We start from the raw sequence: 26,135 nt of genomic DNA on the forward strand, positions 1-26,135 counted from the left end.
AAATGGTGCCTGCTTTTATTTCTGTTAGTGGTTTTTATTAATATTATCTTTTACTTATTAGCTCTAGACAGTATTACCTCTGGGAATGATAAGTCTTGGTCCTCTCCTTACTCCCCCATCTCCCAGTTATTCATTGTTAATTTTATATCATCAAGGTATTTACATTTTGTTTTATAACTATAAATTCTTCTTTGCTTTATTTACACATCAATTCTAAAAATTTTAAACCTTGAAATATTTACAATGTGATTATATAACTTACTGTAGAACAAAGTGAGAGTAGGTCTCACAGAGAACAAAATGTAATCCTATGTACATTAAAACTTTACAATTGAAAATTGTCCAAATATCAAATTCTGGTGGATTCTCCTTTAGTATTTTTCAGTTTCTTTCTCTTCTTCTGAGACCTGTTCAGTTGTTTCTTCAATTCCATGTTTTTCCCCCCATGGATTTCTTTTTCATTTGGTTTAGAGCTGTGGTCTTCAAAATGAGGCATCCATCCACATTAAAGATGGTACGTGCCATAATTTTGGGGGGTGTTGGAATATATTTGAAATTAAATTACGTGTTTTTATCTGATTATTTTTTAATTTTTATTTTGATGTGCTTTATAATAAACATTAGTAGCATAATGGTATGTTAATTTATAAATATAAAAATTATAAAATATTTATAAATATTGAGAGCAAATGTTCAAATGGTTTTTACTCATAAAGGTGTGTCATACAAAAACATTTGGATTTCTTTAGGTTCAGAATACCTCACTGAGTAATCAATATAGGCTGGCAAACTTTTCAAGTATTTGCTGTCTGAAAATATCCTGTATTTGGCTCGCATTCATGAATAAATTTTAGTATGGAATTCTAATTAGTTTACATTTTTTCTCCTTATAAATCTTTTTTTTTTATAAAGATTTTATTTTATTTATTTGACAGAGACACAGCGAGAGAGGAAACACAAGGAGGGGGAGTGGGAGAGGGAGAAGCAGGCTTCCCTGGGATCATGACCTGAGCCGAAGGCAGATGCTTAACGACTGAGGCACCCAGCCTCACAAATCTTAAAAGCATTAATTCTGTGTCTTAACAGCATTTAGATTTCAATGTGACTTGTTTCTTTGTAGATAACATGGTGAAACTGAACAGTTTTACTAAGATGGGTCTATGTATAGATATTTTTTTCAGTAAGCATTTTGGTACTTGGTGAGACCTGTCTATGAACTTGTGTCTTCCTTCAGATCATGGTAGTAGCTTTGTTTTTTTTTTTTTCTTTTTATATGTCCCTATTTTTTCCTGTTTTTATCCCCTTCAGGAGGACCTATTAGCTGTATTGTATCTCAACCTGACCTGCAGGTCCCTAGTTTCTTTTATTTCCTCTATTCTTTGTGTTTTAGTCTGTCTCCTTAAAAGTAGTCTTTATCTTTTATTTTGCTCTCATGTATCAGTTATGGCCATTTACAAGAATTTACAAGAATTAATCTTTTCTGACCACTTTTTCAAAGCAGCTTATTCTTCTTTTATTCAAGCATACTTTATGAGACATTTTTTTGAGTGTACCATTCTGCCCCCTGTATTGTCTCCATTTCTATCAGTTGTTTTGTTTTCATTTTTGGATCTTTTCCCAAATGTCTATTGTCTTTGGTTTTCCATTAATATTTTGGGACAAAGAGCTAGGTTACTAAATAATGGTGTTTGGCTGGCATGGTTTTCCCTGAAGTTGCATAGGTCTCTTCCCCATCCCATCAGGCTTCTTCCCTGAATGGGAAGGCTGTGGATGAATTCAGTGTTAAGTGGGCAAAGTGTTTCAACATTACCTACTTCTCTGTAGGTTGCACATGTGGGTAGGTTGGGAACTCCCACCTCCCCTGTCCCACACATGTCAAAATAAGGAGGGCTTTATTTCATGTGGTAGAGTATTTAATTTCTGTTAGAAATTATCTCTTCTCCCTGCCACATTCCTGAGGTCTCTTATTATATTCAGAGTTAGTCCAGTCTGTGTCCTGTTTGTCTCTCAAACACTGATACTGTTTTTTTTTTTCTTTTTTAAAGATTTTATTTATTTGACAGAGAGACAGTGAGAGAGGGAACACAAGCAGGGGGAGTGGGAGAGGGAGAAGCAGGCTCCCCGCTGAGCAGGGAGCCTGATGCGGGGCTTGATCCCAGGACCCTGAGATCATGACCTGAGCCGAAGGCAGACGCTTAACTGACTGAGCCACCCAGGCGCCCCAAACACTGATACTGTTAAGGAATGTATCCAGACAGGTGGCCAACTTCCCTTAGGGAGCAGTTCTTGGGCTTTGGCATGATGGTAAAAGCCACAACTAACAGCCTTCAGAAAGGGGAGGGTCCCAGCTGTCTCAGCTAGCCTAAATACAGTTTCTAAAATATATAACCTTATGATTGCCACTTGGCCTTTTCCTGCTTTTTGTATTTGATGAAAGGTTGGTTCTTCTTTGGGCCTCTTTGAAAGAACTGTGGATACTTCTACTGTCTTGGATTGTGATTTTTCTTCCTTAATTTCTCCATAATTTGTTCCCATCTAATTGATGTCTTTGCTGATTTATTCCCATTTATGTGCCTTGACTTTTTCAAAATTTCTGATCCATCATTATCACCCTTATTTTCTAGCCCTATTAGTGTCTTTATTCTTTTGTAAATAACTTGTCATTTCATTGATAATATTGGAAAATAAAAGAGATAAATGTACTCACTTCTCTGCCTAGAACCACATTCTGTTTTCAAAGTTCCATCCTTAGATTCACACACGCACACCTACACAAATGACAGGGTTTATTGGAAAAATAATGTTGGAGCAAAGTATTCAAAGTCTATGTAATTTCATAATTAAGAGGATGTAAAAAAATCACAAATAATGTAAATGGACTAAACTAGCAAATTAAAAATAGAGATTGTCATAGCATAACATAGTATAATATAGTTTAACAGTAGATTGTCATATTTTAAATCAAATGTTAATTCAATAAATTTTAATTTATAAAAAAAAAAGTTCCATCCTAGGTACAGTATTTGATCTAGGTATTTAGAAATTAGAAAATTGATAGAAGGCTATATATCTTTCACTTGAGTTTGGAAGAGGGTATGAATCTCCTTTGTTCTGGGTTTTGTTTTGTTTTTTAAGTATTTTTATTCATTTATTTTTGCAAGAGAAAGAGAGAATGAGTGGCGGGGGTGGGGGGCAGAGAGAAGCAGGCTCCCTGATGATCTGGGAGCCTGATGTGGGACTCGATCCCAGGAGCCTGGGATCATGATCTGAGCCAAAGGCAGACGCTTAACCCACTGAGTCACCCAAGCACCCAATGTTCTGGGGTTTTTTTTGTTTTGTTTTATTTTGTTTTGTTTTTTAAAGATTTTATTTATTTATTTGAGAGAGAGAATGAGAGAGAGAGCACATGAGAGGGGGGAGGATCAGAGGGAGAAGCAGACCCCCCGCTAAGCAAGGAGCCCGATATGGGACTCGATCCCAGGACTCCAGGATCATGACCTGAGCCGAAGGCAGTCGCTTAACCAACTGAGCCACCCAGGCGCCTGTTCTGGGTTTTTTAAACCAGGTTTAAAATTACTTGAAAAAACATAACTTAACCAAAACTGACACACAATATGAAAGAGAAAATCATAAGCAGTCCTATTTTTATTAAAAGTGAATTCATTATTAAAAACACTCCCGCAGTGAAAACTTACACACATGGCTTCACTGCATAAGCTCTTCCGCAGAATAGGAGACAAAAACAAACTTCACAGTATGTTTGATGAAACCAGTGTTAATTTTTATACCAAAACCTGTCAAGCACATTATAAGAAAGGAAGATAAGGAAAATCTCTCCCAACACAGTTGTAAGACCCCTAAATAAACTAACAGCAAATCAAACCTAGCACTGCATAAAAAGTATACAACTTCATGACCAATGGGGTTTTATTTGAGGAATGCAAGGGTGATAAACATTAGAATCTATTAATGTAATCATCCTGTTAACAGAGGAAAAATAAATCACCTTGATAAATGTAGAAAAAGTGTTTGATAAAATTCAGTACCCGTTCAGAACAAAAAACTCTTTACAACTAGGAATAAAAAAAAACTTCCTTAATTTTACAAGTTTCTTAAAACATACACCTACACCCCTACAGTAAAAGTTTCCACTGAGATAAGGGACCACTATCAATGCTTTCATTCAACACTGTACTGGAATTCTAGCCTTAAGGCAAGAAAAATAAAAGGTTGTAAAAGAAAAAAGAAAAGAAAATGATCATCATTCATAGATAACATGGTTGTATACAAAGTAATGAAATTAACAAGCAGTTTTGTCCATACTGTTGCACACAAGGTCAACGTACAAAAATCTATTTTATTTCTATAGGTTAGTAACAAATCACAAAATAAAAATGTTAAAAGATGCCATTTATAGCATAATTTAAAAACCCACTTCTAGAAATAATATCTAATTAAGGATGCTCACAATCTCTACTCAGAAAACTACAAAATGCTTTAAGAGAGTAAAGGTAAGTGTCATACTCTGATTGCAATTTCAGTGACCTGAAATTTGTTTGCAAGGCTTTCTTTATCGTGCAATAATATGGGTTAGTTTCGGTAAATGTTACCTGTGTAGTTGAGACAAATTTTTATTCTTTTGCTATTGGGTGTTGTGTTCTCTGTCTGTATATGTATGTATACATGTCATTAGGTTGTTCTTTCATTTGTTGAGGGAATTAAAGTCTCCTGCTGTGATTTTTAGAAGCAATCCTATTGCATACAGACATATTTAGAATTATGTTCTTGTGTGGCTCAGTGGGTTGAGCATTCAATTCTTGGTTTCCAGCTCAGGTTTTGATCTCAGGGTCTTAAGATTGAGCCGCATCGGTTCTGTGCTCAGGGCAGAGTCTGCTTGGAATTCTTTCCCTCTTCCTCATTCCCCCTCTATCCCTCCCCCCATGCCCGAGCATGTTCTCTCTCTCTCAAATAAATCTTTAAAAAAAAAAGAATTACGTTCTTGTGATTGACCTTTTTTCCTCTTTTTATTACTTTCCTTTTTATCTTTCCTAATGCTTCTTGCTTTAAAAGTCTATTTTGTCTGATCCTGGTGTAGCTGTACCTGCTTTGTTTTGGGTAGGATTTGTAAGGTATGCATTTTTCCATCCTCTTAAACCTTTCTTACCCTTATATTTATGTCTTCTGCAAACAACAAATAATGGAGTTTTTTCTTTCCTCACGTAGCTTCCCATCATGTTAACACCATATTAAGCCCCATATTAAAATCAATTAAATGTAAATGCTTTGTTATTATTGAATAGAACAACAACGTTAAATTAAAACACTGGTATAATATACTGTTAACTAACTGTAGACTTGAATCAGGTTTTTGCCAGTATTCCTACTACTGTCTTTTTACCATTCCAAGATCTGACATTGCACTTAGTAGTTATGTCTTTGAGTATGTTTAGTTAATCCAGTCTGATAATTGACACAGATAACATATTTATATATAAATGTAGTTATTTATATCATTATCTACCATCTTACTATTTCATTTTTATATTTTTTCCTTTTTTTCTATATATTTTAAAGATTTATTTGTTTTTAGAGAGAGAGAGAGAATGAGTACATGTGCACAAGAGTTGGAGGGGCAGAAGGAGAGGGAGAGAGAATCTCAAGCAGACTATGCTTAGCAGAGCCCAGTGAGGGAGGGCAAGGCTTGACTCTGGGTTCCATCTTAAAATGTTGAGATCACAACCTGAGCCGAAACCAGGAGTCTGAGACCATAACCCACTGCGCCAGCTAGGCCCCCTTGTTTATCATATTTTTAGTTAAGCTATGTCACTTCTCTTTTAGTGGTTACCTTAATGATTACAGTATGTTTCATTGAATTATTACAGGTAATACCAGTACTTACGCTTACCATTTCCCCCAAGAATGTTAGAACCTTAGAACACTTTTTATTCCATTTATCCTGATGTCTTTTACATTATTGTTGTTTTGCATTTTATTTGTACATATATTTAAGTCCTAAAAAACATTACAGTTATTGTTTTGTTGACCAGTTTTGGAAAATTCTGTTATCTTTTCAAATATTGCTGATCCACTCACACATATGTTAGACTTTCACTGTGTCTCATGTTTGTCCTAGCTCCTTTTGTATTTTCCATAATTTTGTGTGTGTTTCAGTGCAACTATCTTTTATTGCTTTTTAAAAAAGTTTTCTAGTCCGGGGCACGTGGGTGGCTCAGTCGTTAAGTGTCTGCCTTCGGCTCAGGTCATGATCCCGGGGTCCTGGGATCGAGCCCCGCATCGGGCTCCCCGCTCGGCGGGAAGCCTGCTTCTCCCTCTCTCACTCCCCCTGCTTGTGTTCCCTCTCTAGCTGTCTCTCTCTCTCTCTCGCTGTCTCTCTCTCTCTCTCTCAAATAAATAAAATCTTAAAAAAAAAAAAGTTTTTTAGTCCTATTTTTTGCTGTTTAGTCTGCTGTTAAACTTATATATTAAATTGTTAATTTCAGTTATTTTCTAGTTCTAGAATTTCCACCTGACTGTTTCTTAAGGAATTAGATAAAAACACTATTTTCATCTACTTTCTCCATCTTTCAGCCTACCTTCCCAGGCCTTCCAAATGAGAACCTGATGTTTTTATTCAGGTCCCTTTCTCTGGCAGATCCTGAACTCTAGTCCTTAGGTCCTCAGCAGTATGAAATAACTGAAATTTGTTACACTTTTTGGAGGCTTTTTTCTTGGCTTCCTGCTCCATGCAAGGTCAGCATTTGGCAGAAATCTTAAAGGATGCTTTTCATCGGGGTCTTAACCCCTCAGGTATCCTATTTTTATCTCCCACCCCACGAGGGGAACAGAATATTTATTTCTGTCACTTGGCAGCAGCCCCTGGGCTGAACAAAGCCTGGATTCTCACTCTGCATTTTAGCTAGACTGAGCAGCAGATACGGTTAGAGAAAAATGTAGCTAGAATCTTATCAGCTTACCTTTAGATTATTCCCTCTTCTCTGGAATTTTGGGATCCCCTGTCCTGATTGCCTGAGCAGCCGTAGATAGATTCTTTAAACAGATATTTTATTTTTATTTCAAGTTTTCTACTTAACAGCAGAACTTAAGTTGCCTGCCAGGTACTCCATTATGCTCAAAACAGAAGACCCTGTGTTAGCCTTTAAATACTTTTTATATCCATTAATTATTTGTTTTGATTATTACCACCCTTATCACCACTGCCCTTACCACCACTTATCCTCAAATGTCACTTGGGAAGTTTTCATTATTATATGTGTATTCTAGTATGCAATTTGTGCAGAGTGTAAGCATGCACACACCCACCCACATACAATTTCATTTTACAAACCAAGGAAAATGAGAAAGGAAATAAATTTAAAAATTCCTTTAATAGAGAAAGGAAAGGCCCAATGTCTGTAAGATTACAGAATCCATAACAAAACAATGATACAAGCTGGTCTCAACATAGAACACTTGCTATTAAAATCTGTGCTGTAGTTTGTGGTCTTCCTATATCATTTATTTGCTTCCTCCAGAATCCACCTCAGGGACTATCTTCAGGATATCCTTCTTGTCCTGAAAGTGTTCATTATTACTGTGTATATTCCTCTATCACATTATCTATTAAAAGTATGCTACCATGTATCTCTCTGTCCTACAATATTATAATCTTCTCCAGAGTAGAGACTGTATGTTATTTATCTTTGTAGTCAAAGGTCCATCTCCAGAGTAGAGACTATATGTTATTTATCTTTGTAGTCAAAGGTCCATTATAGTGCATGATGTATCTAAGCATATAATAAATACTTACTGTACTCCCATTAAGTCATCATATGCTTAATTCAAAGATATTTAAGAAATTTATGATACATGTATTATTTTATCATTTTTATAAACATTTACTAGTCTAGTTATTCTTCCTAATAACCATCTTAGCAAAACTGTTGAACATGATATATTAAGTCACATATTAACTCATCCTTTCATTTTGTAATCATAGTCATCATGTATATAAAATGCTTTGGAAATTTCAGGCTATTTTCAGTTACAACTTCATGATGCAGTTCAGAAAACTTTAAGCATAAATATGGTAGTATTTCACAGTTGAAGAATGATTTACATTTTTTTAGTTGAAGAATTAATAAAAATGCTTCCTACGTGTGCATATGTTGTTTTCAATAAATTTGGGAAGTTTTCAGTCATTCTTCAAATCTTTTTTCTCTTTTTTGTCTCTTTTCTCCTTTTTTATGTCATTGTGTTTAATAGTGTCCTACATTTCTCTGAGTCTCTGTTCATCTTTCTTCATTCTTTTATCTTTACATTGTATAATCTCTATTGATTACTTAGCAAATTTAATAATTCTCCAAGTTCATATCTGCTGTACATGAACATAGCCCCTTATGTGAAATTTTAATTTTAGTTATAGTACTTTTCAACTCCAGAATTTCCTTTTTGTGTATATGTAACTTTTGACTCTTGATGTTCTCTATTTAATCAGTTTCCTTTAGTTCTTGTCTGTTAAATTCAAGATCTTTTTTTTTTTTTTTTTTTTTTTTTAATTTTTTTTTTATTTGAGACAGAGAGAATGAGAGAGAGAGAGCACATGAGAGGGGGGAGGGTCAGAGGGAGAAGCAGGCTCCCCGCCAAGCAGGGAGCCCGATGCGGGACTCGATCCAGGGACTCCAGGATCATGACCTGAGCCGAAGGCAGTCGCTTAACCAACTGAGCCACCCAGGCGCCCTTAAATTCAAGATCTTGCAATCAGTTTCTTTTATCTCCTTTTTTCCTGTTATATGAGCCATACTTTCTTATTTTTTAGTATGTCTCATAATTTTTGTTAAAAACTGGACTTTTTATATAATGTAGAAATTCTTAGAGCTGGTTTTTCCCTTCTAGCGCCTGTTAACTGTATCTCGCTTGTTTGTTTGTTTAGTGACTGGCTGGGTTATTTTAGTGGCGTCTACATTCCTCTTCTTCTACCCCCAAATCCCCTTACGCACACACACACAGAGTCAACCTTCGGATGTTACACACACACAGACACACACTCAACCTTCAGATGTTACACACACTCACACAAACACACACACTCAGCCTTCGGATGTTTCACCTGAAGGGCACAACCTTGAGTTTTCCTACAATTACCCTGGGATGACAGTAGTGTCAGTAGTTTGGGCAGGACTCTTAAACTATCTTCCTGACTGCATATAACTGTTAAAGATCCCCTAATCTAGTGCTAATTACACTCCTTTTTTCAGCAGTCCCTCAGGCATTAATTGCTCCACAGATTAAACTAATCAAATTTGAGTTCCTTTGGAGGGATGGTTTTTTAAATCAGTGCTTGAGGTTTCTTCTGACTCGCAGGCAGGTTACTTCTACCTATCTCCCTTTTTTGTTTTCTCTGGAAAACGAGCCAACAAACCAACCTGTGGTTTAATCTTTATGTCCAATGATTTCTCCAGTCTCCTCTCAATTGCCTTTTATCAAGGCCTCCACTGTTTTTCAGAGCACCTTTGTCCATTCCCTTGCAAATGAAGTCAGTATTTCTCGGGGAAGAGATTTGATTCCAGAGTTCCAAAAAAGTTTTTCCCAGCTTACTCATTGCTTTTGTGAAGGGATGGAGTTTTGGAGTTCCCTGCTTTGCCATTTTTGATGACATCTGTGTACATATACTTTATTATATTATCTGTGAGCTTCTATCTATATAGTTTAGAGATTCATAAGTGGATAATAAGAATGTGAAGAAATTCATCAGTATGATGACAAATCCAGGATACAGATAACTTCTCGGAGGGAGAGGAGATTTGATGCTGGGAAAGCACACAAGGATAGTGGGAAGATGGTTGACATTTTCTGAATATTTGAAATTCTTTACAATTTATGAAGTTCTGTGTATGTCTATGACATATACATTTTTTTTTAATTTTATTTTATTTATTTGACAGAGAGACAGCGAGAGAGGGAATACAAGCAGGGGGAGTGGTTGAGGGAGAAGCAGGCTTCCGCAGAGCAGGGAGCCCAATGCGAGGCTCCATCCCAGGACCCTGGGATCATGACCTGAGGTGAAGGCAGTCGCTTAATGACTGAGCCACCCAGGCGCCCCGACATATACATTTGAACACTAATTTGGCACTTAAACATTTTGTTAAAGTAGAAAATTACATGTGTTTATTTCAATAACAAGAGTCTTGTTTTCCTTTAATAAGTAAAACTAGGAAACACTACTTAAAATTTTTAAAAGCCTATGTAGAATATGGAAGAAACCTTTACTTATTTGTTAATATGTGCTGATTGATTATCTTGTATTATTCTCTAGATCTTATTTTAGTTTTGCTCTCTCTCTCTGCAAGCTTTTCTGTAAGAACAAGATTAGGAAGTCCTGAACGTCCTGGATGTAATTGATAGTCTGCTGTTCTTTTTTTTTTTTTTTTTTGAAGAGAGAAAAAAAAATAGAATACTGGAAACAGCACTGAAATGGAACTTGGGAGTTCTTTTTCTTCTAATATTTATCTAACAGTATAAACTTGGACAGTTTATTTCTCTAGCCATCTCTCTCTTCTTGGTCCTCATCTATAAAATGAGAGTTGGACCAGTTAGGTACAGGCTGTTTCAGCTCTGTAATATCAGAAAGAGCAGCTGATTCCATGGAAAGAGTATATATAGACTTCAGAGCCCGTTAAATTTGTGTTCAACCATTTTCTGGTTATCTACAGTCTAAGCTTTCTTACCTCTCTGATAATTTTCTCATGGGTAAGATGGGATTATTACCACACATCTTACAGATTTGTTTGAAGAATAACAAGGTATGTAATGTCTTGTAAGTGCTCACCAGCATTCTCCATACCCCCATTCCATCACTGCATCATTTGCAAGAGTAGTTAGAAAAAAAACAAATCTTAGTTGGCTTTATATATGAATTATATTGTGAATTACACTTGAGGAGGGTAGTAGCTTTTGTGGAGGCATTAAAGAAATTCCTGTTCTTTACTCTTCTGGTTTTTAAACTTTTTTATGCATTTTATTAATGTTAAATTAGTTGGTATCTTACAAAGATTTAAATATTAGGAAGATTAACATTAATGTTTTCTTTGACTAAACATCTCTCAATCTCTACTACTTAGAAAGTAATACACGCACATACACACATACATGTTTTCTGTGGGTTCATAAGGTATCCAAATAACTGTATTTTTTACTTTTAAAAATAATGACTTAAGGGACGCTTGGGTGGCTCAGATGGTTGGGCGTCTGCCTTCGGCTCAGGTCATGATCCCGGGGTCCTGGGATCGAGCCCCGCTTCGGGCTCCCTGCTCAGTGGGGAACCTGCTTCTTCCTCTCCCTCTGCCTGTCACTCCCCCTGCTTGTGCTCTCTCTCTCTCTCTCTGACAAATAAATAAAATCTTAAAAAAAAATGACTTAAATTTCTTTATTAATATAAAGAAAAATTAGAAAATCTCACCACCCAGATATAGCCTCTATTAATATTTAGGTGTGTATCTTATCAGTGTTGACACTGCAGTGCCAAAGTGCAACTCAGTGATTTTTGTGCCAGTCTGGTTTTTTTCATGCATCTGTACTTCTATTGACTCTGACTCTCTATGCTATTTATATTTATATAAGTGAGATCCTTTTATATATGTATATTCATTTATATATGTATATATAGAAGTATAAAATTATATATTATTAAATATATTACATTAATTAAAATTGTATATACCCACACACAACAGATCTTGAATACTTTCCCTGTCATTAAGAAAATTTAATACTGCTAATGGTTGTATAGTTTTACATGTATATGACAAAAACATACTGTACTTATACTTATGTTTTTCCACAGTTGTAATACTTTTCCCAGGATAAATATCTAGACTGAATCTGGTAAAAAATTTCTTGTGATACTAATTGTAAAATTGTTTGCCGGGAAAGGCTAACCGGGGCACCTGGGTGGCTCAGTCATTGAAGCTGCTGCCTCTTTGGCTCAGGTCATGATTCTGGGGTCCTGGGATCAAGCCCTGGCATCAGTCTCCCTGCTCAGCGGGGACCCTGCTTCTCTCTCTGCTTGTGCGCTCTCCTCGCTCGTGTGCGCGCTCTCTCATAAATAAATAAAATCTTTAAAAAAAAGACTTACCAGTAATGTCTGCCTCTCTGCAGTTTTGTTGGCTGTACAGAGATTAATGATTTAAAATAATCTTTAACCATACTATAGGTAAAAAATTGTATGTGTTCTTTTTGTATTTCATTGATTACAAATGAGGTTAATTTTTTTTCTTTTCATGTGAATTGCTTGTATATCTCGCTATTTTTCTGAATGTTTTTTGAAATCATTCTTAGTTGCCAGAAATGATATAAATTGTTCTCACGGCCATCAAATGCCATAGGTATTCTCATACTTACAATAAAATTAGTAGCTTTTTTATTAGCATTATTTCCTTCTCTTTTGTCAAGCATTTCACCATAAAAAATGAGAAGGGAGTTTATTAAAACAACTTTATAATTTATATTCCCACTAGAACTGTATGAGAGTGTCTGTCCTTACACTGTCAGTCTTTTGGATTGTTGTTGCCAGTCTAATAGGTTAAAAAATGGCTTCTTAATTTTCTTTTAATTTGTATTTCTCCAATAAGTAAAGTTCTTTTTCTGTGAATTATTTGTATTCATTACTTTTTCTAATTTTCAGGAATTTCTTACATACTAGGGAAATTAACCCCTCATGTGATGTAATGCAGTGCAAATACTTTTCTTGGTTTGTGTTTTTGAAATTGTTCATGATGGTTTGTCAGCTTGCTTTAGAGTAACTGGCAAAGTATTAACTAGGATAGGGCCCTTTCACATATTTCTAACAGGTAACTCTGATAATCATTGCTCTTTTAGTACATTTATTAATTGAATTTGCTTAAGAGAAATATCCAATTCATATTTCTGCTCATATTTCCTCTCCCAGCCCAGTAGACAACAGTGGTAGTTTTATCAGTCTGGGCCTAGCCAGGAAAATTGCAGCTTTGCTGCCAGGTCGGGTGGATCTGTGCATCTTTCCGATAGCTTTCTTCCGTCTTTGTTTTCCTTGTTTCATACTATGGCTTCATTGTTTGTAGACACAGAACAAATATTTTCTTACGAATTTTGGATGATGTGCCTGTTTTTGAATGTAATTTTGAAACACCCCCACCCACACCCCTGCAAACTACACTACTTATGTCCTCTTGAGTTTCACTTTTCTTTTATAGACTTTCCACGTTGCAAAGTACCATCCTTTAGTCACTAATGTTCTGACAAGATTATGCTGAATTAATTATGTGTCCAAATGAATGTAGTAAGAGAACAGCTAACTAGGAGGAAATTTTATAAGTACATATCTGGTAGGGGGCACTCTGATAGAGACAAAATCTTCAACGGAGACCTGTTTATCTGAGATAGAGGTAGACTTCTGTGGAAATCTTTGTAATTCTTCACATAAAATATTGCTGTTAGTTGCCACTCTGTTTTGACCAAAACTTGGACAGATGAGTGACTAATATTTGTAGTTTTCAGGACTGTTTTAACTTTGCAACCCTTTTGATTTTTGTCAATATATCAGAAGATAAAGGTGAATCAGATACTAGTTGACCCTTGAATAACATGGGTTTGAACTGTGCAGGTCCACTTATACGCAGATTTTTTTTCAATCAATATTGTACAGTAAATGTATTTTCTTTATGATTTTCTTAATAACTTTTTCTCTAGCTTTATTATAAGAATACAGTATAAAACACATATATAAAATATGTGTTACTCAGCTGTCATGTTATCAGTAAGGCTTCTGGTCAATAGTAGGCTATTAGTAGTTAAGTTTCTAGGGAGTCAAAAGTTATATGTGGATTTTTGACTGCCTGGAGGTTCAGTGCTCCTAACCCCCACCTTATTCAAGGCACAATGACAATTGTTGTCAGTAAGCGTCCATGTCATTTTGTGATTTTATGTTTATACTCTTACTATTAAACTATATTTTTTGGTTTGTGCTATTTTGGTAAGTATACCTTTATAAAATAATATCTATAAGCATTAAGTTTGTTTAGATTTTAAGTGTTACATGTCACAAAGGATTATGATTTCTTTTTTTAATTATTGAAATAATGAAACCCTTGCATGTTCCCTCATAATCAAATTTGGAAAACTAATTGTTTTATTTACTTCCTCTTGACTTAGTCTAACCTTTTGATCAGTAAATGAAACTTCTTTTCTTTTTAGTAAAGTATTCATCTGTGTGGGATATTGCATAAATCTTGGAAGACTGCAGTAAAGTGGCAATGTCTCGGGAACCCAGCCCACCTCTCCCTGGAGATATGTCTACTGGTCCTATAGCAGAAAGCTGGTGTTATACACAGGTACATGCTGTTAAAAATGCCTTACTCTATGCCATTTACAAATTTTATAGTATTTTGAAAATATCGTAAAGCATTTTATTATAGTTATTCCAGGTGTTAGAAAAGTGAGTCACAGAATTTTTAACATGTGACAAGTTAAAAGCAAAAAAGTCATCATTGTAAAAGTGGTTTTCTGAATCTCTTAGGTTAAAGTAGTAAAATTTTCCTACATGTGGACCATTAATAACTTCAGTTTTTGTCGAGAGGAAATGGGTGAAGTGTTAAAAAGTTCAACATTCTCATCTAGCCCCAGTGACAAAATGAAATGGTAAGATTTTTGTTTTGAATTTTTGTTTTTGATATAGTCTTCAGCTACTTTATTGTTTTGATATTGATTCTTAATGGGTTATATTAGATTTATAATTTCCTAATAGTATTGAGAATTATAAAGAACTGGAGATATTGATAGGAGTGCTATTTGTGCTATTTAACAACTAATTTCAGTATTGCCTCTCTCTTTTGAATGTTTTAAGTTTTATATTCCTCCATATGAGCCTGTTGTTTTATTTTAGGTGCCTGAGGGTAAATCCAAAGGGATTAGATGATGAAAGTAAAGACTACTTGTCCTTATATTTGCTTTTAGTCAGCTGCCCAAAAAGTGAAGTTCGAGCAAAATTCAAATTTTCCCTTCTAAACGCTAAAAGGGAAGAAACAAAAGCAATGGGTAAGTGATTTGAAGTAAAGAAGTCTCTGAGTAACTGCATGTTAACTTATGTACTTTTACCTAAAAAAGGATATATTTTTTTTCCCCATTGAAATCTGCTTAACCTCAAACATGCAGTGTGGCCATTGTTTAATTTTAAATGCTGGTCTGGAGTTGTGGTTGTTTTAATAAATCTTAGACTTCATAAGACATGTAAAATTTGTTAAAAATAATATTAATTTTACTTTTTCATGTCCTAAAACAATATTTACTTGTCACTTAGAAAAATAGTTGCTTTTAGGGCAAGGTGCCTGGTTTAGTTCCTGGCAAATATAATTGGTGTTCAGGAAATAGTTCTCCCTTACTGTTTTTCCAGATAATAAAATCGGAGGAACAATGTGAAAGGAGATTGAATGTTCTGGTATTCTATCACTAGAATTTTTTTGAGCAGTGGACTGAACACTGACCAAAAGGAAATCAGTTTTCCTTAGTCTCAGGGCCTATTAAATTCATTTCAAAGCTTCATATATATAGTCAGCTGAAGCCATGTGGCCTAGAACTTCATAATAGAAGAGCATTGTAGGAAACGTACAGTGTGCATAGTGGGAAAATATATCATAAACTGCCACATTAAATTTTAAGTGATTTCCAGAAGTGAATCACAGAATCAAGTAACGTCATTACAAAACAAAAAAAAACCCTTCCTCCAGATAAAGTTTTAAATAATACTTTTTATTGCCTAAGTAATACATTGTTTTATATATATTTTCCTCATGTCTGACATTTATGGTAGTGGGGTGTTTTGGTTTAGGCTGCTGTAACAAAGTACCATAGACTGGGTTGCTTATAAACAACAGAGGTTGGCTTCTCACAGATCTGAAGGCTGAAAGTCCAAGATCAGAGTGCCAGCATGGTCAAGTTCTGGTGAAAGCCTTCTTCTGGGTTGTAGACTGCTGACTTCTCACTGTCTTCACATGGCTGATTGAGCTCTAGGGAGCTTTGTGGAGGTCTCCACCCTCATGAACTCATCTAGTTCCAATCACTGACCTCTTAATACCATCCTTTTGGGGGATATGATCTCAACATAAGAATTTGGGGGAGATACAAACATTCAGTCCATAATGTGGAATCTTTCAATTAGGTTTATTACTGATTTTTCACCTCCAGTTAATACTTTATATAACAGATTGTAAATACTTTCTGTTGAGGATCTTGTTTATTTTATAATACACAGTTCTACAGTATGCTAGCCATTTGAAACATTTGCCTCAGACTTTATTGTTTTTTTTACAAATTATACTAAAATCATATTTTAGACTTTATGAAAGTTGTTTTTAGGGGTGAGGGGATTATGTCCAAAGATCTAGGAGTGATAAGAGACTTAAGTGTTTTTTGTTTTGTTTGTTTTCCCAGTAGATAGATTTTTCTCTAGTTCATTAAAACTTAAATTAGTGGGATAGATGCCCCAGGAAAGTTAAAGGATGCCTTGGAGATTCTGAGCGTCCATTTTTAGAGGGAGAAGCAAGAAATGAGGGGTATGTTTCTAATCAGATTTTGATGAGGAGGAATATGCCTATGCCAACGTGTTTTGTTCCTCCTCCATTACTCAAGGGCCTGCATTGTTAGAGAGATCTCTTCCTTCTCCAGGAGATTGGATACGGCTTTTCTTCTACTTAGAGATCCAGAAATCTGAAAGTGAGCTCATTGATGGTGGCCAAAATTTGAATACTGCTGTGAAATAATCTTGTCCTACGTGATGTAACTCTTAAGACATTTCATTTATGAACACATATATCTATATTTCTTAAAACGGATGTATTGGCCAAGTTTTATTTTTGCATATTCATTTAACTGTGTTATCAATTAGATGGTTTTTTTTATTTAAACTTCTATTCTGTTTTCCACCAGAAAGCCAAAGAGCATATCGATTTGTACAAGGGAAAGACTGGGGTTTTAAAAAATTCATTCGAAGGGATTTTTTGCTTGATGAAGCTAATGGTCTTTTACCAGACGACAAGCTTACATTATTTTGTGAGGTGGGTATATTTTTTATTTCGAGGAACTCCAAAGTTGTATTTCGTGATAAAGCAAAAATATAAAGTAGAACTATACTGGGTATACGTTTTTTTAATTGGGTATATTTTTAAAATTAAGTAATTGGTATAACTGATAAGGTTTCATTTGTAAATGTTTTTACCAGTAAGACTAGATTGTTTTAGAAATCAGTGTAGTAAGTAGCCCATCCTGAAAAATATCTGTCATGTCTATAGCTATAAATTATATATGGTAGTTATACTACCAAATACTAAGTACTTCTTCCTCCTAGGAAGACTATAGATGTGTATATCTTTATATGAAAATTTGTAAGTATCTTCTTCATTCTGAATAATTGTAACATAGATGTTCATTATTTTTTGTCATATTCAGGTTGACCATATTAAATATGATTAGTATTGTATCAGTTTGAATACATACATAATGAAAGTTCCTGAAGAGATTGGGAGGCTTTTTGTTTATTCAGACAGTTGGATTCATTTAATTAAATAGATGTTAGCATTATAAGAAATAGCATCCCAAATTTTTAAGATTTGCCCATGTCTGTTCACGAACTTGTGAGGTATATTTATTTGTATAAAATGTCATATTTTAACAGTAACCAGCATAGCCCCTGTAATAATTTACACTTATGATTTGTCTTAATTTGAGACTGGAATTCACTTTTGTCATTGTTATCATTACATGGTTTTATCTATACAAATAGTTGAGATTCCTCTTTGGAGTGAATTCAAGGATTATGTTACCAATACAGTTTATAGAGAATATACATCAATAACATAGTTTCATCAAAATGTTTAAAGTAGTTGATAATTTTCATAGGAAAACTAATTGAAAGATTATGATCAAGTAAACTCAATGTTAAATATATTTCAGTAAGCTATTAGACCAGTGAGTGTCTTGGAAGCCTGGTAACTTACCTTAACTGCTACTAAATTAGCTTTAATCTCTTTGTAGAAAATATGTAGAATTTCTTGGCAACATTATAAACTAATTGTATGTTTTTATGCTGTCAGAAAAATAATTGAAATGTGGCTCTAGAGACTACATAATGCAAATATAGTGCATCTTATTTTCACTTAGACAAGTTAAATGAACTGTAGGATGAATTTATGAATATAATTATTTGGTTGGTAAAGCACATACCACAAGTGTCTTCATCAGAGTTTATCATTAAATAATTTGTAAAACAAATACTAAAACATTTGTTGCCAATAGACATATATTCAGAGTAGTATTTTAAATAAATACAGGTATTATTTAAAAATTTTAACATCCTTAATGTAGATTCTTCCAGAATGTTAACAGTTACCTTAAATTCCAACATGTTAATTTTTTTAAATCATATAATCTTTGAATTTAAAGGACCTTAAAAAGCTATGTAATCCAATTTCATTTACTGCAGTTAAAAGTCTTTATGTAAATAAACTCTTTAAGAAAATATTTTTTTTTTTTTAGAATTAAGATCGTGTTTACAGATATTTTCCTAAGCATATTATATTGGAACCTAGTCAACCGAGAAATTCAGAATGAAGGCTGAAATTAAGATCTTTTTCCAATATATACTTTTGAAGTATGTTTTTTTATCCACATGCTAGTGACCTCCTAAAAATATAACCCACCATGACTTACATTTTAAGTTGGCATTGATCAGATTCAGTTTTGGATACTTGTAATATGTACCTTTTTACTGATGTAGAGACTTATACCCTGGGCACTGTATTTAGCATCGGTGGGCAAAAAGTACTTTGAACGAACATTCCTCATGCCCTCCACCATTTCTTCTATACCTCTCATTGATGCCCTTCCTTCTACAGCACCTCCAGCACTGCTTGCAGAAGAGGAGGAAGCATTGCACTGCCCTACCTAAAGAACTGCCTCCTCCCCCTCCCCTGCAAGTGGTGCTGTAGACAGGTAAGGCAGTTGGGTGCTACCCTTTTTCTGCAAGACCTAACTTCATCTTGCAAGTTCCACTATGAACCAAGTAGCCAGAGGTAGATATCTCTAGCAGTGTAAAGAGCTCTGCCCCTTCTCTCCCTCCCAAAGTGATGCAGAAGACAGGACTTGAGGAATACATTTGAAAAATAGAAAACTGTTTAGTTCATCTTTTTAAATCCAGTAGATATTTAGTCTCATAGTCTGTAGACCCATAGTATTCCACAACTGCAGAAGATTATGCATATACAGATAGAATATATGTTATGTATTGAGTTTTTCATAAAGTTAATTCATCTAGAAGGATATACCATTTTTCCCATCCTATTTTTTTGTTGCTAAGATATCACTTCTGTTTTAAAATACTTGTGATAATGGATGGAAGTTAGGTTTTATTCTTTAAAAAGCCCTTTTATGGCAAAATGAAAAGTTGACAGCCCTGTTTCTGTCACCCAAATTTTTGAGAAGGATGCCTATCTAGGACAGTCAAAAAGTCTAAGATCCACTATTTTAGAAGATGTGAAATTGGACTGTTGAAAGTTTCTCACTGTGGAGCCACTGTGAAGGATGGTTAGGTAGTTGATTAAGAGTGGCAAAATTTGTACTATGATGAACCATTATAAATTCTTAGTTTTTAAAACTAGTTTGGAGAATTGAGATTTTTTTAAAACTGGAAACAGTAGTCACCTCAGTTCACACTATGGTAGGTAGACCCAGATTTCTAGGGTAGTCACAGTTGATTAGAATTTGTATATGTTCATCTTTAGTCTAAATTATATTCTCACAAGCTAAAACCACATTTGAAGAAGAGTTTTCAAATGTGTTTGAGGTTTTGTTTTGCAGCATTTGTCAATTTTGAATATTGTAACTTTGCCTTTTTATTTTGAAAGAACAATTTAACCCTAAGAAAGAATCTCAGACTTTTTTCTGAATTTTTTACTCTAGGTTCCATTCAGTAAGAATGTTCATTACCTGTACTTGAATATGTGCTAGAGAAAACTAAAATTTTATCAGTTTCTTAAATATAGGTATCCAGAAAATAATCAGATTTTGTTCTGTATTAATTGTTAATTAATCATTAATTTTTGCTGCATAAATAGTCCCTTGAATACACCTTAAAGTATGAAATGTTAATTAAGTCTTAGTTTAAATTTGTGGTCGCCATGACAATACTATGTAGATGTATGTAAATAATACAACTTCTTCTGAATTATGATTACATATACAAAATAAAAATATAACATCATCAGTAGCTATGCCTGATAAAAATGGCTTTGTTTTTTGATCATTTTATTTCTTCTGTCACCTGATTTTGGCCAAATTTTTATGTTTAATGTATTATTTTGAGTTACGATAATAGGTAATAAATAGAATTTAAAAAATCCTTTCCTAAAATTAAATATGTTGTCACATTTTTATGACTTGACTGCATACTTTATGCAAGTAATTGAACTGATCCACTTCCTAGTGTCTAGAAATTTTTAAGACCAGTGCTTGATAGGAAGAAATAAATATTGTCTATATGATAAAAAAGTGATCTCTAACTAAATCCTGAGTATCAACACCAGCATTTTTAAAGTATCATTAAGTTATAATGGGTAGCATAATAGGGTAATCAGGTAAGGATTAGTGAAGTTTTTCTTTTTTGTAGTCATTTTAGAAACAATTTGGATAATTAAAAAATTAATAGAATAGAGAACCTTTATTGCTAGAATTAATTTATTAATTTATTATGTACACAATGTCTTGGCTTCTATATGTAGAAAATTATCTCAGTATTGTTGCAATAAATCCTTTTTGAACCATAGTTGCATTAAAGTAGTGCTAATGATTTTAAAAGATATCCAAAGAAGTATTTGTGTAGTACAAAGAATGATTTAAAAAAAAAAAAAGAATCTGAGAATTATAGTCTCTAGTCTTCCTTTGATACTGATTGCCAGTGTGATTGACACATTAGTTACCTTCTTTGATCTTCCTTTGAAATCTTTCTATAAAATAAGGTGATTGGATTAGATGATTTCTATGATATATATGATGCCAAATAGTTAATAATGCAAGTTGAAAAAACAAAATGGCTAATAAAAATATCCTCAGAAAAATAAAGTTTTTCTTTAGAAGTATCCATCCATTCCCATGTGATACATGTTTATATACATCAGGATGAAGGAGAACTTCCTGAGATTTAATATTCTTGAGATATTTTATATTGGACCATTATTATATATTCTGTGTTAGCTAACAAATGACCACAAAACTTAGAAGCTTAAAACAGTAGATAACTAACACATAGTACTAATGCACTAATGGTTCATTTACTCTGAAATATTTGCTTTAATAATTGAGTAGTATTTTCTTCCACTTATTAAATGTAATATGAAATTTCTAATATTAGTAACATACTTTTTCTTAAAAGTGGTGCTCAAGACTCAATCGTGTTTTAAGATTTTATTCAATATACAGTCCTCTTTAATGAGAGAAAATTTAATTCATATTATATTGAAATCTGTATAAAAGCATTGTTTTAATCATACTTTTATTATTTCATAAACAAAAGGTCTACAAATTGAACTAAATTGTATTATTATTACTGTTGATTATTATAAAAGATTTCCATGAATTTTAATGAGTACAATTGGTTTTGTGAGAATTCTTGTACTTTACAATTTAAATCAATATTACTAGATATTTAAATAAATTTAACTAGAATCAAAACATGTAGAATCACACACCTACAGTACTTCCCAAGTTACATATCATAGACTGTAATTTTATAACCTTTTTTAATACTATAAAAAGTCCTTATGAGTGTGATGCCATGTTTATTACATGTGTAGTAATTTTTAAATGTTGATAGGTCTTTGGTGTGAGAAAATAAAAATTAAAGAAATTTCTTCCTTCACCTCACAAAAATGTCTCCTGCTTGTTTCAGTTTGACATCATCTTATGACTTTTATTTTCCTGAGAAATAGTTTTTGTGATTACTTTAATAACCAAGCATTCCAACCAATCGATAAGCCATTTATTTACATAAAACGTCACGTGAAAATCAATATTTTCTATATTCTGTCCTTTAAATTGTATCCTTAAATTTAGTTCCCAGTATTAACATTTTTGATCAGGAGTACTTTGAATTGTCCAAATGATTTTAATGATAAAAAATTTAAGTATAGACTTAATAACTACTGATACTAATTTGTAAAAGTGTTTTTCTTGCTGTCCCTTTTTTATTAGGTGAGTGTGGTCCAAGATTCAGTAAATATATCAGGACATACTAATACAAATACTTTGAAGGTGCCTGAATGTCGACTAGCAGAAGATTTAGGTAATCTCTGGGAAAACACAAGATTTACAGATTGCAGTTTTTTTGTGAGAGGACAAGAATTTAAAGCTCATAAATCTGTACTTGCAGGTACTTTCAACTTTTGGGTAATATTGTACATTTTTCCCATAAATCTGTGCATTAAATAATGATGCATAATCTTGTTACAGCTCGATCCCCAGTTTTTAATGCAATGTTTGAACATGAAATGGAAGAAAGCAAAAAGGTAAACATGGTTTAAAGGCTAATATTTAATTTGTACTACTGTAGAATAGTGAAATATATATTTTGAAAGTAATGGTGCATGTTCTCATTGTTACATTATGATTTTAGAAATAGAAGGATAGGAAAAAAATGTGTTCTGTAGTAGAACAATAGATGTAGCCTAATGTGGGTGAATATTCCAAATAATACCTATTTTGTTGTCCATCTGGTGGCAAACTAAGTGGGTAGTTGTTATCCAGAAGAGTGGTTCTGGTCCATAGCTATTTGAGAGTTTCCTGGTTAAGATGTTTATTCCTCTTTTCTAGACTATGTGTTGATTTTGGAATTCTACATTCTTTTTACCACTAAAATAAGAAGATATTTATTAGATTTTTTAAAAATGACATAAATTGCATCATTGTTATTATATATTTAATCAATATATTACATCTTTGGTTTTCCCAAATGTTTCTCCTTCACCTGTCGTCTTGAAATGTAGTCAGATTAAAGATCAGAGATTGATTCTTTGCTGGTTGCATTACATGTGAGCCTTCATGCTCTAACTGGGTAACTCCAAAGTTTATTTATGTGGCTCTCCTTCATTCTTTCTGTAGAACTAAAGGCTGCAGCAAATAGCTGCTTTCTTTCCTTGGATTGTTGTTCTGCCAGGTACTATGATTAGCCTTCTGATCACTTCCACATGAGGAGACATGAATAATGTCAAATGTTATTGTCAGCAAAGGGTCGGAAAAGTTTGGTATTGTTTAGTGTTAGATGTTTAGCTTCATTGATCCCGAGAGAAACCAAATATGAAGATGTAGGAGTAAAAAAGGAATTACTACTCATTGGACTCAAGTATGTTCTGAGCAGAGACGTAATTTGCCAGTAGATAGTATGACATGTCATTTTTGCAAAAGGGAGAATTCCAAGGTAGTGGGCTGTGGAATTATTTGAAATAGCTGACCCTACTTTTGCTTAAAGATGGGAGTAGTACCATTGGTTGTGGGGTCTTAGGCATTGTACTATGACCTTGGAATTCAACAAAGAAAAAGTTAATAGCTGTCTTCTTCTAAGATAGAGGTTAAGAACTGAACACGTGTATTTTGTTTGGCCTAAAGGCTTTCGTTTGTTTTTGTTTTACTCTTTATAATTGAGAAATTGAGGTTTTATATACCTACATGGTAGTGCTTGACTGGGTATACTTCTGTTAGACCTGCCTGCTTCACTTTGCCTGCTTAGCTTACTGAAGATTTACTTACCTCCATTTTAAAGTAGAGTTTAAAATAGAGCACTTGGGTGCAGATTTAGTTAAATTATTATCCAAGTTTCGCTTTGGTTCATTTGTGTGTGTGTATGTTCTTTGAGTATAACTTTTTTATGTTGTTTTTAACATCAGAATCGAGTGGAAATAAATGATGTAGACCCTGAGGTTTTTAAAGAAATGATGAGATTCATTTACACAGGAAAAGCACCAAACCTTGACAAAATGGCTGACAACTTGTTGGCAGCTGCAGACAAAGTAAGTAAGTAGGTCTTAAAAAGCTGAAAAATCTCCTCAAGCTTATTGTATCTAGAAAGCTATCATCAAATGAAAACCCCGAATAACTTTAAAATATTGAAGAATTAATTTGTACTATTTATAGATAGCTCTTGAGCATATTATGAAATAGCATACAGTGAAGATATGGAAATCAGATTTTTTTAATCAATAAGGCATAAAAATATCTTGAACTAGTTAGAATATATAAAATAAAATAATAAAAAAGAAGAAAATATTGGATTTTTTGTAACTTAATTCCCTGTATTCAGAGATTTATTTATTCAGAGATTTTATTTATTTGACAAAGAGAGAGCACAAACTGGGGTAATGGCAGAGGGAGAGGGAGAAGCAGGCTCCCTGCTGAACAGGGAGCCCAATGCGGACCTTGATCCCAGGACACTGGGATCATGACCCAAGCTGAAGGCAGACGCTTAACCAACTGAGCCACCCAGGCACCCCAATATTGTACTTGTTTTGTAAAATACTACCAGTGGGGCCATTACCAGGCCAAGTGAATGTAGAATCTGTTTTTTTTTTCTCCAAGTTGTTATTTAAATTCCAATTAGTTAACATAGAGTGTAATATTAGTTTCAGGTGTACAGTATAACGGTTCAACAATTCCATACATCACCTGGTGCTCATCACAAGTGCCCTCCTTTATTCCCATCACCTATTTAACCCATCCCCCCACCCACTTCCCTTCTGGTAGCCATCAGTTTGTTCTCTATAGTTAAGACTTGTTTCTTGATTTGCCTCTCTTTTTTTTCCTCTTTGCTCATTTGTTTTGTTTCTTAAATTCACATATAAGTGAAATCATATGGTATTTGTCTTTTTCACTTAGTATTCTCTAGCCCCATCCATGTCATTGCAAATGGCAAGATTTCATTCCTTTTTTGGCTAAGTAAAATTCCATTCCCCCTCTCTATTTTATGTATATATATATAAAATATCAACTTGGGCTATTTTCTTAATTTGACTATTACAGATAATGCTGCTATAAACATCAGGGTGCATATATCCCTTTGAGTCAGTATTTTTGTATTTTCTATTTTTAACTTTTTGAGGAGATTCCATACTGTTTTCCAAAGTGGCTGCACCGGTTTGTATTCCCACCAACAGTGTAAGAGGGTTCCCCTTTCTCCACATCCTCACCAACACCTCTTGTTTCTTATGTTGTTGATTTTAGTTATTCTGACAGGTGTGAGGTGATATCTCATTGTAGTTTTGATTTGCATTTCCCTGATGATCAGTGATGTTAAACATCTTTTCATGTGTCTGTTGGCCATCCATATGTCATCTTTGGGAAAATGTATGTTCATGTCTTTTACCCATTTTTATTGGATTATTTGGTTTTGGGGTGTTGAGTTTTATAAGTTCTTCATCTATTTTGGATTTTAACCCCTCACTGGATATATCATTTGCAGATATCTTCTCCCATTCTATAGGTTGCCTTTTAGTTTTGTGGATTGTTTCATTTGCTGTGCAGAAGCTTTTTATTTTGATGAAGTCCCAGTGCTTTTGCTTTTGTTTCCCTTGTGTTAGGAGACATATGCAGAAGGAAGTTGCTACAGCCGATGTCAAAGAGTTACTGCCTGTGTTCTCTTCCAGGATTTTTGTGGTTTCAGGTCTCACATTTAGGTCTTTCATTTTTGAATTTATTTTTGTGTATGGTATAAGTAAGTGGTCCAGTTTCATTCTTTTGCATGTTGCTGTCAAGTTTCCCCAACACCATTTGTTGAAGAGGCAGTCTTTTTCCCATTGGATATTCTTTCCTGCTTTGTTGAAGATTAATTGACATATAGTCCTGGGTTCATTTCTGGGTTTCTCTTCTGTTCCATTGATCTATGTGGCTGTTTTTGTGCCAGTACCATACTGCTTTGATTATTACAGCTTTGTAATACAACTTGAAGTCCAGAATTGTGATGCCTCCAGCTTTGCTTTTCTGTTCCAAGATTGCTTTGGCTGTTCAGGGTCTTTTGTAGTTCTATATAAGTTTTATGATTGATTGTTCTAGCTCTGTGAAAAATGCTATTGATA

The 26,135-nt window shown here is 33.9% G+C and overlaps 1 protein-coding gene across 3 annotated transcripts in view; it reads left to right on the top strand.

The window, feature by feature from the left end:
• SPOPL (speckle type BTB/POZ protein like) overlaps positions 1-26,135 on the top strand; it is a 67,053-nt gene that overhangs the window by 21,745 nt on the left and 19,173 nt on the right. For 2 of the 3 annotated variants that reach the window (XM_045868941.3, XM_045868943.3), the window contains exons 2-8: positions 14,227-14,363; positions 14,549-14,670; positions 14,915-15,066; positions 16,954-17,081; positions 22,267-22,444; positions 22,525-22,580; positions 23,955-24,077. In XM_045868941.3, coding sequence (XP_045724897.1) covers positions 14,286-14,363; positions 14,549-14,670; positions 14,915-15,066; positions 16,954-17,081; positions 22,267-22,444; positions 22,525-22,580; positions 23,955-24,077 — 837 coding nt within the window. In that variant the 5' untranslated portion in view covers positions 14,227-14,285. The remainder of the gene's footprint in view (positions 1-14,226; positions 14,364-14,548; positions 14,671-14,914; positions 15,067-16,953; positions 17,082-22,266; positions 22,445-22,524; positions 22,581-23,954; positions 24,078-26,135) is intronic. The other variant, XM_064586462.1, reaches the window with a different exon arrangement.

Source organism: Mirounga angustirostris, unplaced genomic scaffold (assembly GCF_029215605.1).
Source record: "Mirounga angustirostris isolate CCGP_5_RB_7025 unplaced genomic scaffold, mMirAng1.0.hap1 SCAF_3, whole genome shotgun sequence".
NCBI lineage: Eukaryota > Metazoa > Chordata > Mammalia > Carnivora > Phocidae > Mirounga > Mirounga angustirostris.